Source organism: Parasteatoda tepidariorum, chromosome X1 (assembly GCF_043381705.1).
Source record: "Parasteatoda tepidariorum isolate YZ-2023 chromosome X1, CAS_Ptep_4.0, whole genome shotgun sequence".
Taxonomy (NCBI): Eukaryota; Metazoa; Arthropoda; class Arachnida; order Araneae; family Theridiidae; genus Parasteatoda; species Parasteatoda tepidariorum.
The window spans coordinates 75,080,330-75,100,572 of NC_092214.1; the positions used below are offsets into that span (position 1 = coordinate 75,080,330).

The following is a 20,243-nucleotide window of genomic DNA, read 5'->3' on the forward strand; positions in this document are numbered from 1 at the left end:
CAATGTTTACAAAAAATTCCTACCTATCATTAATGTGGAACAAACATGCAAAATACTTCCTTATTAATGTAAAGCGAATGGCAGTTAGTTTAAATTCTAGCTGAAATATCACTTTATATTTTACAGGAGCAAGGTTACTAATTTTAAGATCAAAGAAAAATTTCTGACTTAATTAACTTTCTCACCTAATTTTTTGAAACTTTCATTCTACACTTTAGCTTTTAAATTTTTGAAATTAATATTATTTTCTTCATTAGGTTCAATTTAATATATTATCAGCAAGGAGATAATCTATAATGTTGACAAGCAGTTAAACATAATGCTGTGAGCGTTATCAGAAATATAGTAGGCTTTCTTTTCTTTTTTCATCATTCGAAAATTTACCATTTCAGACAAAGTAAACATAGATCCCCATATGTACTTTTTAAAAACAAATAAATATCCAATATTTAAATCTGTTATATTAATCCACATGTACTGGTAAAAATAAATTATCTGACAAATTCTACCCAAAGCCCATAAATATATTCTTACATTGAAACTATAATTCTTACAACAGGAAACTATATTCATAATATTATCAAGAAACTAATTTTCACATTATTGAAAGGTTTTGAGAAAAAGTTATAATTCATTCTGCAAAGTGTGTAATGATGAATAAGATTTGAAATATGTAATAGTAATCAGAAAGATGTTGACTTTATTTTTCTGTCATTACAAATCTTCAATTTTCAGTTTGAAGTGCTTCTTTTTAAAATAGAAAGTCAGTCAAAAATTTGTGTTTTTTATTAATATTCAAAAGCTCATTTTTTTTCTTCAAAATTAAGACTTGTAGTGATCACAAAAGTTTTTCAAACCTTGAGAACATGTATCAACGTAATTTAAACATCTTAATATTTATAATTATACTCATATTTAATTAATTTACATAAAAAAGCCAAATTAGGTTAAAATTAAATTTTTAAAAAAAAGCCAAATTGAGGTTCTCATATTCTATGAAAATCTTTGTGTCAACTTGTGCCATGTGAATATATAAATTGATAAAACAATAAAAAATTTCTTTGATTTAAAAATGAAGAATAATACTATAAAATTAAACAAATTTCAATGTGACAAGAATTAGAAGTGGAATATAATAAGTTAACATTTACTGGTAAAATTAAGAAAAACAAAATACTAACCTTGATGATAAAATGTCATTAGGCCAGCCATGAAACTGAGAATCTAATTAAAGAAAAAATATATAAGTTCATACATAAATTTAATTTCATGTTTGAACATTTTATAAGGCATGAAATTCTACACTTTATGTAACGAAAAAGAATAGAAATCTACGATTTAACTTGCAATGAAAAAAATACTTCTTTTTAGTGCAAATTGTAACAAAAGCTTATAAGATGATAAAAATATTGATAAATATGTATGTTAAATTATCAAGATAAGAATATCCAAACATAAATATTTAATAGAATACACTTCAAATTCTGTAACTTTTTTCTAAACTTCGCATTTCTTAACTTTTTCTAAACATCGTCTTTGTATTTTAGTCTAAAAAACATTCATTACGCTATATTGTTTATGAGGTACGTATCTTGTAACATTTAAAAAAGAATAACTTTAGTAATATTCGCAAGAAATGCATTATTTTATCTCTTTTTTTCTTTATTATTTTTTTTTATGCTGCAGTAGTATTTATCTTTCCACATTTTATGTTAAACTTTTCATTTATATGATACACAATCTGTGTAATTTGAAAATAAATAAAGCTTCGCAATAAACTATTCATAATAAAGCTATTAATAAATGTAAAAGAGAAAAAAAAATAGTGCTAAGTAGTCTTTTACACTCTTTAAGTCATTTCATATCTTCATAAAAAATACCTACTGTTTCTACAAATTCAAATTTCTTTTTTTCTTGAATTTTCATTAACAAAGAAGCATATTCTAATGAAGCTTGAAAGAAATGTCGTTGCTCCATTTCTAGAGTAGCATCAGCCTACAAATTAAATGGAAAATTTTGAATACAGTTTCATAAAATTGAACTGTTTAATTAGATAAAGTGAAAATGGATATAAAAAAAGCTTAATACTTGAATGTGAAATATGTTCTTAATACAGAAAAAACACTTTTTTGATAATATAGTAGAAAAGAAAAAGTAAAGAATAAAAAATGAATGTTAATATATGTATAAAAAAAGTCAAGCAAATTATATTAAAATCAACAGAAGTTAAAATCAGGAATTTCTATAACTTAAAAGAAATAGGTAGAAATTTTTTACATTAGCTAAATAAAACTGTTGATTTACATTTATGGTTAGATGTAATATAAAATTTAAGACTTATAAATATCTATTATTGCAATAGTTGTTTATTCACGATTTGACATTTAAAGAAATATTCAAAAATGCAAATTAGGCTAAGTTCAATTTTGAAAACAAAATGAGAGAAACATTTTTACATTTGAGAATCACTTTAAGATTTGATTAATGCACATTTAAAATAAGAATGCAAGTTGTAATTCCATTTTTTAGCACTTTATGTAATGCAGTTAAGCCAAAAAAAAATAAAGAAAAATTACAATGAAAATGGGTAGTTTACTTCAAAACTAAACTAAGCATCATAAAATACTATTATAAATAAAGATCATAACAGAAGCAAACAATTTTTATTTAAAATTTACTGCATTACTTAATTCCTCAGTTAAAACGAAATCGTAACAAAGTGCTAAATGATATTAATAAAGACACCTTTTCAAGATACTATTTTTTACCTCTTGTAAGTGACTTTCTCCTTTTTTCAATGACAAATTTAGGTGCCGTTCTAATGATTGGCAGAACTTTGCAGTTCCTTTGTCGAATTTCTTTTTTCCTTCCTGAAGAAAAATGAAGAAGTAATTAAGCATTAAGGATCAAAATAACTAATAGTGAAACAGTAAAATTTAAACATAATCTAACAGAATTTTTACTGTTACAATACATAAGTCATACCTTTGCCGCTCCTATGTTTTCTTTTCGAAAATTTTCAATAGGTATAATTAGTGTCTCTTCAGCGCGATCCAGCTAATAAAATAATAACATGTATAAATACTACAAAATAATATGCTAATTAAATAGTAACAAACATAAAAATAACATATTTTAAATAATAAATATAAAAACATTTTTGGACGCACTTACAGTCATTTATAAAAAGATATGAATTTTAATTAACTATGATATTAAGCGAATCAAGTTAGGGGTTGCTCAAATATTACTAAAGTATATTTTGGAGAAAGAATTTCCCCCTTCTTCTCTAAGTAAAAATATGCAAAATACCATGCTTACATGAATTTTGGAGAAAAAAAAATCTGCCAAATGCTTTTTATAATAACTAAAGTAAAAATAATCTTTATCAGTTGATTCTGCTTGAAAAACTTGTAATTCAATTTTGGGGGAATTTTGCTTACACAGTGGTGGAATCATACAAATTTCATTAAGTTCAGTAATCTATTAAATGTTCAATTAGATAAAATAAAAATTTTTGATTAAAATTAAGTATATAAGTTGAATTTTTCTTCATGAATAAAGATAAATTTTTTATTATTTTGTTAGATGTGAAAAATTAGAACAAAAGATATAGAGATAAAAATAATTTTCAAATTCAAAAAATAAATCAATTCTATTTAATAAAAAAATATGGTAAATCTAGGAACAGAATTAAGCATATTTCTTAATAAAACTTTCATAATTTAGATCAACATAAAACCAGTTTACACCTGTTTCTTTCATTCTCTAATACTTAGCTTTATTGATGTTCATAATTTATTCCTATTATTAACTATTTGAATGTGATCATTAAAGCAATATAAATTTTAAGTTATTATAAACAATGTAAGAGGAGAGTTTAAAAATTACAATTATTAGGGAGTGGGAAGAAGAAATTTATTTATTTTGTTTGTTAAAAACTGTCCAGTAAATAGACATTTTCATGGGATTTGAACTGTTTAAATTTTTTATTTTATCTAAGGGTCATTCTCACTGAAAAGGCATAAATAGATAAAAAAAATTCTTAAATTAAAGTAATTAAAAAAGTGATAAAAATTACATAAGTGCCTTTATTTATTTTCGTTATATGTCCTTATAATAATGGTCAAGTTTTCTATTTTATTTTTTACAAGATTTGAAATTCGGTCTTGTCTACGGAGGAGATGTAATAGTCAACGGACATTCTTCTCTTTACTTTTCTGAAATCTGCTTAATTTTTTCTTATATCCTTCAAGTCTAGTATTTAGCTTTTTGTTTTTCTCTTCTATCTTCTTTTTTAATTAGAATTATTTTCTTTGACAATGTTATTATTATTCAATAGAGAAGGTGAGCTCGGAGTTGTATATATGATTAATCCTCCAGGTTCTTCCAAACGTTTCCTTTTTTTTACGATATTTTCTTGCTTTTTCTTTCCAAACTTTTCTTATTTTTCTCTTTTCACGTTCATTCATCTCTTGAACACTTTTAATTTTTCCACAGGCTTTTCTTTGGTGGTAACATTCTCTCTCTTTTTTACCATCTTCATGCTTCGTTACTATCTCATGCTTTACCATCTCATGCTAAGTTTTTTCTGTTCCCTTCTCTTTTGGATTTGAACATTTGATTGCTTTCTTTTTTTAAATTTTGGTTTTGCCATTTTTTTTCCCTAAATTTTGAAGAGAAAAAAAGTGTTAAACATCACAGAAATTATCTAGAAAAATATTTCCAATATTTACTTCTCCGATAAGGAAAAGTTAAACTTAATTGATTTTCTTTAAAATACAAATAAAATAACGCATTTATTCCATTTTAAAAAATATCAATTAAAATAAAATAGTTTAATTAATAAAAATGTATTATGGTTATCTAACACATTGTCTTTTCCGTTGACTGTGTCATCTCCTCCATGGACTTGCTATGTCAACGGAGGGGAAGTCCATGGAAGAGACAAAAACTAGTTCTTGAATTTTACTGACTTTTGATTTTAAAGTTACAAAACTGGTGCAGTTCTTTTTATTAAATATACCATTTTTGCTATCTAAAATTTATATATCAAATATAAAATAATTTTTTCTTACCTTCTTTATGATGACCACGGAGAACTTTGCCAAACCTCAGTTGTACACAACAATCCAAAACTGACACCAAAGAGAACAAAAACAACTGATAGTTAACACTAGAAAATAGAATGGTTACCTTTCCCTCTTATAGGTATTTCAGACATGCTGCCCTCTATAGCATATTTACTGACCTATATTAATTGTCCATGGAGGGAGACATCATTTTTGATGGACAAAGTTTACTAGTCATTTATTTTGTAGAAATAAAATTTTTTTTAAAAAATATTAAATAAAAAGCTACTATAAACATTTAACTAATTAAAACTACAAAAATCATTGAAATAACATTTAAATTGTTTAACAGCCATTAATAATTATTTTGTGTCACAGACGTGGGGACGTCCACGGAGGGGATTTTGAAGTTATGTTTATTAAAAAATAATAACGAAATATTAGATTCTATTAGCAGAAATGCTTATGATTGATTAGCTTAAACTTTACGAAAAATGATGACGAAAAATATTAAGAAATCTGCTGTATTACTAAGGGACTAGAAAAATCACCTTTTTGTGAGAATGACCCCTAACTACTCTATTTTTGTTGTTTTCTTAGCAAATATTTGAACTATCTATCTATAAGCACTTTTCAAATAGGATTTAAACATATCTGTGTATATATTTAATTAACTTTTTAATTGTAATATTCTTGGTAAAAAGATAATTACTATCATACCATTCTATCTCTCTCATCTTCAATTACACAGACCAGACGTCCAAATTCTTTTAACGACCCAGCTGTAAAAGACAAAATATTGCAAAAATTTTGAAGAACAAACCACGTTTCTTAATCTAAAAAAATAACAAATTGATAAAGAATAAGAGTAGAAAGGAAGAAAATAAATAATAATAAATTTTCAAATCCCTTGTTATTTAAAAAAAAAAAAAAAAGCTACTACAAATTGTCTATTAAACAAAGTGACTTGCATGTAAATAAATTATGAAGCAATGTTTTGTACTCACTTTAGATTTAATTTATCTATTCAAAAATTTTTCATTTATTGATTCAGGAGGGACATAAAAATTAGTGATTTCGATAGTATTGAATTTACTAGACGCAAATGAATATTTAAATAGGGAAAAAAGAAAATGATAGCCAAAATTAGATGAATCATTACTAAGATCTAGCAAAAATGATGGAATTTAAATAATTAAAATCAATAACTTTTTCAAACAGAACTGATAAGTGTTCATAATAAAAAAAAAATGGCAAGAATGCTTAATAAGAGAACAATAATTGTCCTAAGTTATTTTCCAACAAATAATAACCAATTAAAAATAAAATTTCAAATAATAGCAATATTCAAACCACTTACTAGATCAGTTGGAATAAATAAAATCATGAAGGAACCTTTTTTTGTTAAATTTAAAAATTATTAGAACCATATAATTCAAAATAATAATACTTTTTTTTTATAACTAGTGAAAGAAAAAAAGATACTAACTTCACAGCTTTGAAATTAAAGAACTTAGTAAAATTTGAACAGAGGCTATATTATAAAATTGGTTGAACATTTTAGTCAGAATCTAGAAGGCTGAGGTTTGTAAACTTAGAAAGAAAGGAAAACATAGTTAACATAATTGTACTTATACATACTGAATCTATATTAAAAACACTCAATGGCATCATATTCTACTTTAAAAATACTGAATTTCAAATTTTATTTATAATTTTGCAGTCATAAAGTATATTATGAATTTGATTAAATTGATATTATTTTAAAATAAAAAATTTTCTACTCTGTTTTGATTCTAGAAAAATTACTTTTCTGCATAATTAAGTAGATCAAATGATCTACTTAATTACTAATCTTTCAATAAGATATGTTTTATTAGAACTAAGGAAAAAAAAGTTCACTAAAGACAAGGAATAAAATAATGCAAATTATGCTTAAAATGAAGTTATTTGGCAGTATTCCTATCCCCCCCCCATAATTGTAGTCATACCATATCATTATTATCAAAAGGCTATTTATAATAACATAATAAAAAAAATCACTTACACCAGTCATTGTGTTACTTCTACTACTCCACGAGATACATATGGATTGAATGTTACCATATAATATGCTGACATTACATGACAGTTGAACATACATTGTAAAAGACATACTATTATGTAATACTAAGAGTTTAATATGTACATTATTAAGGTGTTCACTCCAGAAAAAGTTTCAAAAATTCTGAGATACCAAGTTATAAGGCATTACTCTCATTTTTTCCTTTAAAATACTTTTTTTTCTTCCCTAATTTTACTCAACAAAATACAAATTTTAAATCTTTATTTTTAAAATATTTTCCTAGACAGATGACAAATCTATCAAATATTTTACATTCATTTTCACATTAATGTAATTTTTTTATTACTTTTTATGTTTACTTAAATATATGTAACAATTTTAATACAACAAGGGTAATTTTCCCGCTAGGTTAAAATCACATTACATTTTAAAAAAGTAAAACAATCTCACTACATTATGGAAGAATCTTCTAGCCATTTAAGTCACATTCATACATGGCAATACTTTTACTTTCTTTACAAGTTACGAATGTAAAAGCAAAAAGTACATACTTTTACCTGTCCATGAATTTTGTAACATTTTCCTGCATTATAAATTTTATTCTTTTAAATTAAAATTTAATGCATTTTAAATTAAAAAAAAGAAATATTTTTTCTTACATTTTTTAAAATGAAATTTATAGGTTATTTTGAATTTTCAATTTCTACAAAAAGTACTTTAAAATTGTTATTTTTTTTTTGCTTTGTAGTTATACTTTTTATTCGTTACTTTTAAGTACTTGTACTCGTTACTGTTTAAAAGTAGTGTTCCCATGTATGGTCACACTTTGAAAAACTTAAGAATTTAATAATACGACTCTATCAATTACACAGAAACATAAATATTTGCATGCATTTTGGAATACTAAGTAAAATAATTATATGTTTACACAAAAAATATTTTGCATGCACACAAGCGCTAATAGTAATTCAAGATATTTAATCTTCTTATATTCTGGTTGTTACTAAAACTTTTTCAAATAACTTAATAAAAACTTCATTGACAAAAAAATATCAAGTAATTTTTTTTCTTCCTGTACCTAATTTTAATATATGATATGCTTTAATTATTAAATATACTTGAAATTAAAAAAAAGAACGGGTTTGAAAGATCTAAGGATTCAGAACATATACCAATAATGATTTCATCATCTGTTTGACTTGAACCAATACAGTCCAATTGAAAGTTCATTAATGTTGAAGCCAAACTGCGTTGAGCTTTGGATAGTGCTAAAATAAAAATGAAACTAAATCATTCCATTTCTTTAAAAATAATGTACATTAAAACTGATAATTTATTTCTTAAAATTAAAAGTTTAAAGCAAAACAAAATTAAACAAAATTTAGTTAAACAAAATTTCAACTAAAGAAAAGTCATTGATTAAAGCTTTTGTAATGCTCAACCTCTGACCATTTAACCTGGGCAAATCTTTACTTACCTTTTTTTATCATAATTAATTGATAAGAAATCTCTTTTAAAGACATTTGTTTATTTGTTTGTTATTTTCAACAGTGTAATATGACAAACAATTTTAGAATACAAAGAAATGGAGCTAATTATAATACCTTTTAATTTCACAAAATACTAAGTTTAAGGGAAATATAAATGATAACAAGTTATTATTATTCTTGCTGATATAGATTAGCCACAACATTTTGTAGGACATTGCAAGAAAAATAAGAACAAATGCATATTTTGAGTGATTTCTTTCTATTGACAATTATTATATATCTATTCCTACAAAATCAATGATGCGCTTCAACTTTTCCTTTCCATTTCACATTTTTTTTAGATAAAAATGCAATTATCTCTGTTTCTCACCAAGTAACATTGTGTAGAAAGTGGTATGTAGCCACTTTTCTATATGTAGACACCTATTTCATAGCTGTAGCTATTCAAACATTAAGGGGGTACTTTCACACATTAGTAGGCATAAATAAAAAATGTAACCTATGTCAAAATTTTTTAAAATTTATTTTAAAATTCTTTGCAAAAATATTTACACGTAATATTTCTTACAACTTTTTTTAATTTTTTAAAAAAAAGGTCTTTTTTTAATGCTTTAAACTTGACCCAAACAAATTTTCATTATGTTTTTACAGCAAGTTTTAATCTAAAATAAGAGATAATCAGAAAGACTATTATTAAAGTTGAAGTATTAACGTATCAAATAGGATATTAACAATGAGAAATTAGTACAATTAAATATTAATATTTTAATCTAATTTAGCCGTATTAATAAATTTATATATTAATATAGAATACAAATCATCCTAATCAACCTAACAATTAACCTGACTAATCTCACTACCACACGTGGTGGTTAAACCTAAAATTATTAGTGGTAGTACAAAGCTATAAGATGTCTCTGGAAATAAAAAATCATTAAATTTAGATAATACCCAATTGGACTGAAATGAAAGACAAACATTAACCTAAGAAAACGACAAATAAAGAATAACTTACAAATATTTATTCCAAGTTCATCATCCTAGGAGTCAGACATTAGAATTATCAGACTTATCAGACATGTCAGACTTATCAGACATTAGAATTAAGGATCAATAAGGATCACGAATAACATTTTTATTCCGTAGAGACATGTGCTTTTTGTCCACACTCTCAGAGAGAACAGCGGCAGGCCGAAGCCTCCGCTACTCACCGAATCAGGCAATCATCTGCCGTCTCATATTACTTGAAAGGGACGCTTCACACTGTCGTTGCCATCACACTGAACTCGAAGGATGCAAAATATTTCCTTCACCAATTCTCAATATAGGTGTCTCTGTCCTCTCGAGTTGGAATTCGGCTTTTTCCTCTTTGCCTAGAAATCTGACCCGAAGTCTTTGAAATCTGAAGTCTTTTTTTTTTTGATTGTCACTTTCAAATCATTTACTTTTTGATTGTCACTTTCAAATCATTTACTTTTTTATTGTCACTTTCAAATAATTTACTTCAAATTGATTTGCAGTTGGCAGTAGATCATGGAGTGTGAAAAGTGTTCAAACGCTAATCAGTGATGTAGAAAATATCAGATCAAATTGATTTGCGGTTGGCAGTAGATCATGGAGTGTGAAAAGTGTTCAAAGGCTATCAGTTATGTAAAAAATATCAGAACAAATTGCACCTTTAAAAATTAGTGTTACAATGTAACAACTATGTTATTGTCGAAATATTTTGAATTGAAAGAAAAAAGTTGTTATTAAAGGGTGTCTTTCTAAAATGGGAAAAATCTCGGAGATTAAAAGTTTATAGCTCTTAAAGTTAAACTATCTAAATTTCCAACTATTAGAGTGGTTATTAGCATTAAATGTTTGAGTTTTAAATAGGTGTGGTAAATAATAGAAATAATGTAATGAATTAATGAATGAGTTAAATCCAAAATAACTTAAACATCCTTTAAGAAGGATATAAAATATTAATTAAAATTACTGGCCAAAGATTAAGAATGATAATACTAGATTATGTTTTGTTACCAAATATTTTAAGATAGTAAAGAAATTCACTAAAAGATAAAAATAAATATTATCTAGAAATGCTGAAAGGGAATGGACTGAAATATAAAGGTAAAATTAAGAGGGATTAAAATTACAGTAAAAACTCACCAAGTTCTTTATTAGCATTGACGTTAAGTAATTTTTGTACGAAGATTTAGCTAATAAAAATACGTCTTACAGATTGGAAATATGCATTCTAAAATTTTACAGAATACTCTCAACGCCGTAACTAAATATTGTTACTTTTACAGTTTTAACAAGATAAAAAGAGATTTACTAGCACTTGTTTATGCCTGAGTTTAATTCTTCTTAAGAGTCACATATCAAGAGTATGCCCCGAATGCGCATAACTGTAGATCAGAGCACACGGACGCTACACGAGTAATTTTCTTCCACACAGGGGTAAAGAAGAAAAGACTGCTGAATCTATTCAGGTGTTATCCATTAGTTTCTTGAAGGATCTCTTGTTAACAACAGCTTAAAGGTGTCGCAGAATCAGTTAGCTGAGGGGGAAACGTACAGTTCATCTTCGTGACTTACATCTCTTTGGATGTCAGCCGTTCATTCTTTTAGGATCAGTACCAAGTGTTTATTTGTGTCAATGTTGCACAAAGTTTAACACTAACATTTGTTTAATTTTCAAAGAGATTGAAGGACATAAAAAATTGGCTTTTTTTAATGATTCAAATTTGACCCAGTCTTTTTTACAAACTGTAATCATGTCATTAAAACAAATTATAAGCTAGATTAAGTGACTCTTAGAGAGACCAAGAGATTGTTTTTAGAAAACAAGAAGTTAGATTGTTGAAATATTTTATATTGATAAAAATAGTTACAAAGGGTGTCTTTCAAAAATGAGAGAAATCTTATGGATTGAAATAGTAAAGCTCTGAAAGCTAATCCTTCTAAATTTCCAACATTTGTTTAATTTTCAAAGGGATTGAAAGGCATTATATTCCTACTTACAAAACACTTAAGAGGTTGCTGATTTACTGAATGCTTGAAATCATATAAATAGTTCTACAACACAGCAAAATTCAAAATCTCTAGGAGTACAATGTTAACATTTCGTCTCCATACTGAATATACTGTTATGAAAATATTTATACACATTAGAATGAGTAACAGTCATTTTTAACCCTAAAGCCTTCGTTAATTTACCTTTTTAACATGGAACTTTTATTTTATACAACTATCTGTTGATGCTCGATCTACAAAAATGTATTAATTTTAGTATTTCATTAATTTTAGACAGTTAATATTATGGTCTAACGAATAGAACAGAATACTAAATGCCAGAAATTTCCTGCACTTTTAGATGCAATGTAATTGCATATTAAAGCACCAACTGAAAATTTTCATAGAAATATAGAGACAAGGCAAATTCCTCTATATACGATTATGGCTCATGGTAAAAATTGATAAGTTTTCAAGACATTAAAAAAAAATCTTTAATGCTTTCGTGAACTTACTTTTTGCAGCAACCAAAAGATCTTTGACCTCTTTTATTAAACCTTTAATGGCTTGGCTAGTTGTTTCCAACTCCTTCTCGTGAGCTCGAAGATTTTCTCTATAATGAGGAGTGTCAGATAAACAATCAGTGTATTCTAATGGCAGCAATCCCATATTTAACTCTTGGTTTGGAAATCTAATGTTTCATAGACAAAATTTCCTCGTCTTTCATGCTGTAGATGAAAACATAATTCAATCGAGAAATTTTGAGTAGATTACGGTTTGTTTACGGTTTCGTCACAACCTAAATACAAGTTAAAGTGGTTTCTTCAAAATTCTTTTTAGGAGACGTGCTTTAAGCTTACAACGATCTTAAAAAAACCAGTCCACTTTTAAGCTTGACTAAATATCCAAAATGTTTAGAAAACACTTATTGCTCAAAACTTAAAGAGACCACGTGACTTTGAAAGACCAGGGACGTAATCAAAGCACACTCGATATTCAACTAACAAAATATCCTAAAATGTTTTCTATATGTACCTGGAATTACTTTTAATGAACAATCGAATGTTTAAAATGAAGAAATACATTTCCCTTGAAATCAGTATTAAGTAATTCTAAATGTAAGATGGTTGACCATGGAATGCTAATCACAGATGGCGCGTGGGGATAAAATTCGTCGTAAGATTACCGGGAATATTACTATAATTGTAGTGATCTAAATACAAGACATTCCTTCAATTTAACTTTCAACGAAAGAAACAGCAAATGAATTCAGAAGACTCCGCGAGCTTGCTAAGATGCTACCCGAAAAATAACATCAGCTCTTTTTCATTAAAATATAGCAATTTAAGGAATAACATTTAAAACATGGCAAACCTTACACTTTATGGATGATAGACTGAATGCAAACAATAAAACGCTTCCTAAAACCAGAAGAAATTTAGAAAACTTATGGTGTATCCCTCCGCTTATGTTATGCTTATGAAGTGATATGTGAACTAGCTTAATATTCCAGGAAGTTTCATTATTGTAATTTGTGTTTAAATGTACGTGAAAAAAATGTATCATTCATAAGAGTTTTATGTAATTTTACGAATTCTAACTGGTTGTGAGCCTGAAACAAATTTAGGAAAATTAATTAAATAGCATAAATAAAATGCAAGACTTGCCATATGTTTCGAATGTCTATTATACTTGACATTAATATCAAAGTTCTTTTCAGACCAAAAAATAAGGAAATTTTTTAAAGTGTCCGTGAAGTGACACCCTTAAATGTAGCTATTATTAATATTATGTAAAAAAAAGAACGATTAATTAAATTGAATTAAAAAATAGGATCAGTTAAATGTTGTCTCCGCAGACATTTTTAACTTGAATGTTATCATATTTGAATCATCAATGATTTTAGCGAGATAATGACAGGGAAAAACACGAACGAAATAAAATAAATTTTCAAAATTTTCATAAATATCACTCAGTCAACAAATGTGTTTTTGGAAATTCTGACTTGTATCCTTTCTTTTGATATTAATATAAAGTTCTGTTCCAGAACAAAAAATTATGAAAATAATTAAAGTGTCCGACAAATGACCACTCAAATGTGGATATTGATAATATTATGTAAACAAATGAAAGCAATGTTTGAAACCGAAATCGATAGTACGATCTGTTAAATGTAGGCTACACAAATATTTATAACTCGGCTTTTATCACATTTTAATAATCAATGATAATAGCGACAAATATGCTAATGACTTAGAGACACAAGAACAGAATGAAGTTATTTTAAAAAAAATTTATTTATATTCTTTAGCATATGCATATTTATTTGGAAATTTGACACCCACTCTGTCTCCTGATATTAATATCAAAGTACTGTTCCAGATCAAAAAAAATTAAAAAAAATATTTAAAGTGTCCGCCAAATGACCCCCTCTAATGCGGCTATTAATAATATTAAGTATATAAATCTGTCCTTGCATCAGAAAGGTTCTGAGTTCAAATCCCGGGCAAGGCATGGATGTTTCTTTCTCTCTCTGTGTGTTCTATGTCCTTCCTTCTTTGCGAGTGAATGTAACCCGCCTATAAATAGGTTGTGGTTGTGTGAATGGCGTGTTAGAAGTCGAATTCTTCGCCATAGATGGCGCCACTGAAAAACAGAAACAATCGCACCCCCACGGCCTAAACAGACATACGACAAAAAAAAGTATATAAATAAAAGCAATGATTGAACCCGATATCGAATGTAGGAACCGTTTAATGTAGACTACACAGATATTTTTAATTTGCCTCAAATTATATTTTAAGCGACATTTTTGCTAATAACATAAAGATTCAAGTGCAAAATAAAAAATACTTAAAAATGTTATATAAATATTTTTTAGCAAATGTATGTGTTTTTGGAAATTTTGACGCCCACTCTGTGTTTTGATATTAATATCAAAGTTCTGTTTCACGCCAAAAAATTGGAAAAAAATATTTAAATTGTCCGCCAAGTGACCCCCTCAAAAAGCGGCTATTAATAATATTATGTAAACAAATGAAAACAATACTTGGAATCAAAATCGAAAGTAAGTTCTGCTCGAGCTAAAAAAATTAAAAAAAAATGTTTAAAGTGTCCGCCAAATGGCCCCCTCAAATACAGCTATTAATAACATTATGTAAACGGATAAAAGCAATGCTTGAAACCGAAATCGAAAGTTGGATCCGTAAAATACACGGATATTTTTTCTATCTTGCCTCATATTATATTTTAATAATGAACGATTTTAACGTCACCTATGCTAATGACATGGAGAGATAAAAACATTATAATTTTTAATTTCTTGTTATAAATAATTTTTAATAAGTGTATGGTTTTTGGAAATTTTGACTCTCATTGAGTGTGTTTTGATACTAATGTCAAAGCTTTGTTCGAGGCCATAAAAAATATTTAAAGTTTCCACCAAATGGCCTCCTCAAATGCGACTAGTAATGAAATATGTAAACAAATGAAAGCAACGATTGAAACCGAAATTTAAAGAATGATCATTTAAATGTAGACTGCACAATATTTTTAACTTGCCTCACATCATATTTTAATAACAAACGATTTTAGCGACACCTTTACTAGTGGCTTAGAGAGTCATGAACAAAATAAATTTTTTTTAAAAATAATTTATTTATTTATATTTTTTTTTTGCATATGCATACATATTTGGAAATTTTGACACCCACTCTGTTACTTCATGTTAATATCAAAGTATTGTTAAAGATCAAAAAATTATTAAAAAATATTTGAAGTGTCCGACAAATGACCACTCAAATGTGACTATTAATAATATTAAGTATATAAATAAAAGCGACGATTGAAACCGATATCGAAAGTAGGATCGGTTAAATGTAGACTGCACAGATATTTTTAACTTGCCTCAAATCATATTTTAAGCGACATTTTTGCTAATAATATAGAGACTCAAGTACGAAATAAAAAATATTTAAAAATGTAATATAACTATTTTTTAGCAAGTGTATGTGCTTTTGGAAATTCTGACGCCACTCTGTGTCTTAATATCAAAGTTTAGTTCGAGACCAAAAAATTATAAAAAATATTTAAAGTGTCCTCCAAATGACCCCCTCAAATGCGGCTATTCATAAAATTATGTAAAAAAATGAAAGTAATGCTTGAAACCGAAATCGAAAGTAGGATCAGTTAAATGTAGACTACACAGATGTTTTTCATCTTGCCTTATATCATATTTTATTAATCAACGATTTTAACGTCGCTTATGCTAATGAGATGGAGAGACAGGATCTAAATAATTTTTTAAGAAAATTTCTAATAAATATTTTTCAGCATATGTATATATTTTTGGATATTTTGACACGCACTGTGTGTTTTGATATTATTACCAAAGTTCAGTTCGAGACCAAAATCTTATAAAAAAAATATCTGAAGTGTCCGCCAGAGACACCCTCAAATTCAGCTATGGATGAGTGCCTGAAATGTTATTAATAACAAGCTACCTAGCTTAATATTCGAGGATGTTTTATTATCGTAATTAGTGTTTAAATATACGTGTAATTTATCATTCCTAAGAGTATTCTGTAATTTACAAATTCTAACTGCTTGGGAGCCTGAAGCAAATTTAAGAAAATTTATATCACACTACAAATAAAATGTAAGGTTTACCATGTTTTGAATGTTATCCCTTTTATGGCTATATTTGTGAAGAATATCACTGTTTGTAACTTTTTGGGGTGCATTATAGCATGATCGAGGAATCTTCAGAATTCTTTTGTTGTTTGTTTCGTTGATATTTAAAATGAAAGAAGGCGTTTTATTGTAAGCATTACAAGTATAATAATATTGGATGGTACGCTTTTTCATGTTTGGTTGTAAAAATCAGTCGAAAATAATAACCGGGAAATCCTAAGATGAATTTTAACCCTTAGTAAAATCTGTGCTTAGCTTTACACGGCCAACCATCCATTTATAATGTGATATTAACTTTTTTAAACTCGTTTTGGACGCACAATCTGTTAGAATTTTATAAGTCGCAGAAAACTTTATGAATGGTACAATATGTATATAATATATACAGGGTGGTCCTAAAATATATGTCAAAAATAAAAAGGTAGGTAGAGGGGACCTAAATAAGCATATTTCGAATAGGATTGTGCGTGCGGTAATGCCGCCTTGAGCCGGTAGGGGATCGAATTTTCTTTTGTCTTCACTTGTCCTTTCAGTTTCCTTTGATTCATACTGCTTTACAAGCTAGTGCTTTAATGTGTCATTACCGCACACATTCCTATCCAAAATATGCTTATTTATGTCCCCTCTACCAACCTTTACATTTTTGACATATATTTTAGGACCACCTTGTTTATAACGCGTAATTTTAAATTCAAATCACAATAATAAAACTTCCTAGAATAAAACTTCCCTACCGTGTAAAACTAAGCTCAGATGGCGCTACGTGTTAAAATTCGTCGTAAGTTTCCCGGATTACTACTTCCGATTGATTTTTACTCGTAAACTTGAAAAAGAGCTCCATCCAATATCATTCTACTAATAGTTTTCCAATGTAACGCATTCTTTCAATTTAAATTTCAACGACACAAACAAAAAATGAATTTGGAAGACTTCACAAGTATTTTAGGATGCAACTATAAATATATATTGAACGGTGATATTTTACTCAAATGTAGCTAATTAAAGAATAAAGAATAACACTCAAAACATGGCAAACCATACACTTTATTTATATTTTGATATTAGATTTCCTTGAATTTGTTTAGGCTCACAACCAGTTAGAATTTGAAAATTACAGAAAATTCTTATGAATGGTAAGATTGCACGTAAATTTAATCAATAATAAAACTTTCTAGAATATTAAGCCTGTTCACATATCACCTCGTAAGCATCGCATAGTTTCCAAATTTTCTAAATTTCTTTTGGTTTTATGAAGCTTGTTATCGTTTACATTCAGTCAACTATCCCTAACATAAGCAGAGAGATCCACCGGAAATTTTTAAAATTTCTTTTCCTAATCTGATTTCTTTTCTTAATTTTTAAAAAAGCTTGTTATTGTTTACACTTATGGCGATACTTCATTTTCTTGTCCAATGAAAATCCATCAATGATCGGTCAATTACGATTACAACCAAGAAGATTGATTCATTCCTCTAAAGTGATGTTGTTCAGCATTCAGCCTGGACATCTTTGGTTTTTTGAACTAGTCTTTTAAAATCTTACGATGCACTTACGTCTAAATATTGTTACTCAAAAACGTAAATGTAATTTATTTAATGCAGAAAATACATCGATTGGGGTTTCTGATATGGTTTCATACACAAATAAGTACTTTCAAATAGGCACACTAATCCGATTTTTTTTAATGATAAATCAGTTCATAATTGATTTAAAATAAATTTCTTATGAGAAAAATATTTTTAAGGAAATTAAAAAAAAAACTACTTTAGATTGAGAGAAATTTTGGAACTACGTGCTAATTCTTGTAGATTAATTTTTGTTCGTTTTGCTTAACAAACATTACTTACTGTTTTATATCAGAGTATTTATTTCTTTTATACTATTTTTAACATTATTATGTCAGTTTTGAATTTTTCAAGAGAAAAGGCAAAACCAGTTTATGTTTTAATCAACAAATGAAATATTTTTTTTAATGGAGAAAGCTTAAGTAGATCAAAAAAAAAAAAAAAGGATATAGTGCATGTGAATAAAAAAATTTGAATTTGCTCAAAAAAGAAAAAAAAAATACTTTAGATGATTTTTTGACCATATATGTGCAAAAAAATACTTAAATTGTTTCAAATAATCATGTTTTGTGTGAAATTCAGCAGAAATTAGAATGTAATTGTTTACTTTTAGATTATGATGGTTAAAAATGATGGATGGATAGGGAATCACAGTTTTTGGATAAAATGAAAAAAGGATATCGAATTTCCAACGCCGACAAATGTAATTATCATAAGCTGTCATTGACATTGGTGCAAAACTAGAATTGAGCAAACAGAAAATTATTGCAGAATATGTATTCTTTGATGTAGGCTTGAATGATGATATAATTATTTTGTGCGCACGTTTCATAACCATCGTAAATAATTTATTTATTACTATTTTTTAACATGTGATAGTTTATATAGATGTGCCTTACGCTCGATATCATACCACTGCCACAGTGTCCAAATAGTCTTAGTAATTTTGATACAGTTAACATTGACTCAAATTATACTGATTAATAGTGCCCTGTGTATTAAATAAACTTTTGTTTTTATGCTTTGCATAAATTAGCTAGTTTTACTGTTTTTGCTGAGCTCTCAAAGAAGAAAATGTTAACTGAATGTTAATTTTAAGGAAACTTAAAGAGTTAACTTTGAGACAAAATACTTATAAAGTATAACAATTAGGAATCTACTTAAAAAAACACAATTTTTTAATTGGACAGTAGCTTGTTTAAAGAAATAATCATTAAAACTTTATTTAGAGCTTCATTTAAACTTTATTAAAAATCTTGCCTTACTTTACTTGATTGTACTAATTATTTAAATAGTATAATAGTGATTTATTTTATACGTAGTTATTTATTCAGTACACGAAGTGTTTGTTAGAGAAACCTAGCATAATTTAAGCTATAATGTGTATTGTTAAAAGGTTTTAGAACATTGACAAAAGCACAGTGTTCTCTGTCATTCAGTTCGTGATGCCAAGTTGTTCCCTGCCAAAACATAAACTTCCACCAATAAAATTGCATTATTAGTAGTGAGGAAAAAAAAACATCACCTAGAATAACTTTTGATCAAATAATTGAATTTTTAAACTCTGAAAATTGAAGGGTAGAACTTAAACACTCTAATTGATTACTAATTAAGTTACGAAATTGGATATTAAATCGTATTTTTACTAAGTATTTTTCATAGATATTTTATTTTTTAATTATTTGATGGATTCAGTTTGTTAACTTAAACAGTTACGGAGATAGCTGCAATCTGGAAATCATGGCTCCCATAGTTTAGTTCCGAAAGCGATTGAAAATCTGGCCCTCTTCATGCTAATTTCTGAATTTTTTGCTATATTTGGAAAATCAGACACGCAAAACCAAAAAGTTCTTGGCTTTTCGCTTATTCATAAAAATCGTTTTCCTAAATAAAACTGTAAGCAGAAAATAATCTTTAATAATTATCTACCTATTCATGTTTCTTATTAAAAAGAAAGTGAAATCCGCAAAATAATTTTTAATATAAGCATATTGGATCAATATCTATAAAATAGTTATCGATAAATATAAATCGCAAAAAATCACGCAGTTGAAATTTCATGTCTGTATCGATATTGCGATAAACTTAGGCAAAATTTTAGATTTTGTATGCAAAAGATAACTCTCTTTAGAGGATGTCTTAGAGTTTAAAATTCTACAATGATTATTAAATTTATCTGGCAACTGTGGATCCTGAACTTATTTCGCTGACATTTTTTTCTACTTTCCTGTAGTGCTTGCAGTATTTTCCATTTTATTATTGAAGAAAATTTGCTTGATTGACAAATTTTCCATAATAAGGGGTTATAAAAGGATTTAAATTAGAATAAAAAATAATGAATAAAAGGTTATCTTTT

At 27.1% G+C, this 20,243-nt stretch overlaps 1 protein-coding gene across 1 annotated transcript in view; it reads right to left on the reverse strand.

The window, feature by feature from the left end:
- The window catches only part of LOC107452118 (rho GTPase-activating protein 26), a 49,923-nt gene extending 37,106 nt beyond the window's left edge, over positions 1-12,817 (reverse strand). Inside the window, exons 1-7 of the mRNA XM_016068430.3 lie at positions 12,146-12,817; positions 8,310-8,405; positions 5,793-5,854; positions 2,986-3,057; positions 2,769-2,870; positions 1,885-1,995; positions 1,182-1,224 (exon numbers count right to left, since the gene is read on the reverse strand). Of these exons, the coding sequence (XP_015923916.1) occupies positions 1,182-1,224; positions 1,885-1,995; positions 2,769-2,870; positions 2,986-3,057; positions 5,793-5,854; positions 8,310-8,405; positions 12,146-12,299 (640 nt within the window). The 5' untranslated portion in view covers positions 12,300-12,817. The remainder of the gene's footprint in view (positions 1-1,181; positions 1,225-1,884; positions 1,996-2,768; positions 2,871-2,985; positions 3,058-5,792; positions 5,855-8,309; positions 8,406-12,145) is intronic.
- Positions 12,818-20,243: the final 7,426 nt, after the last annotated feature.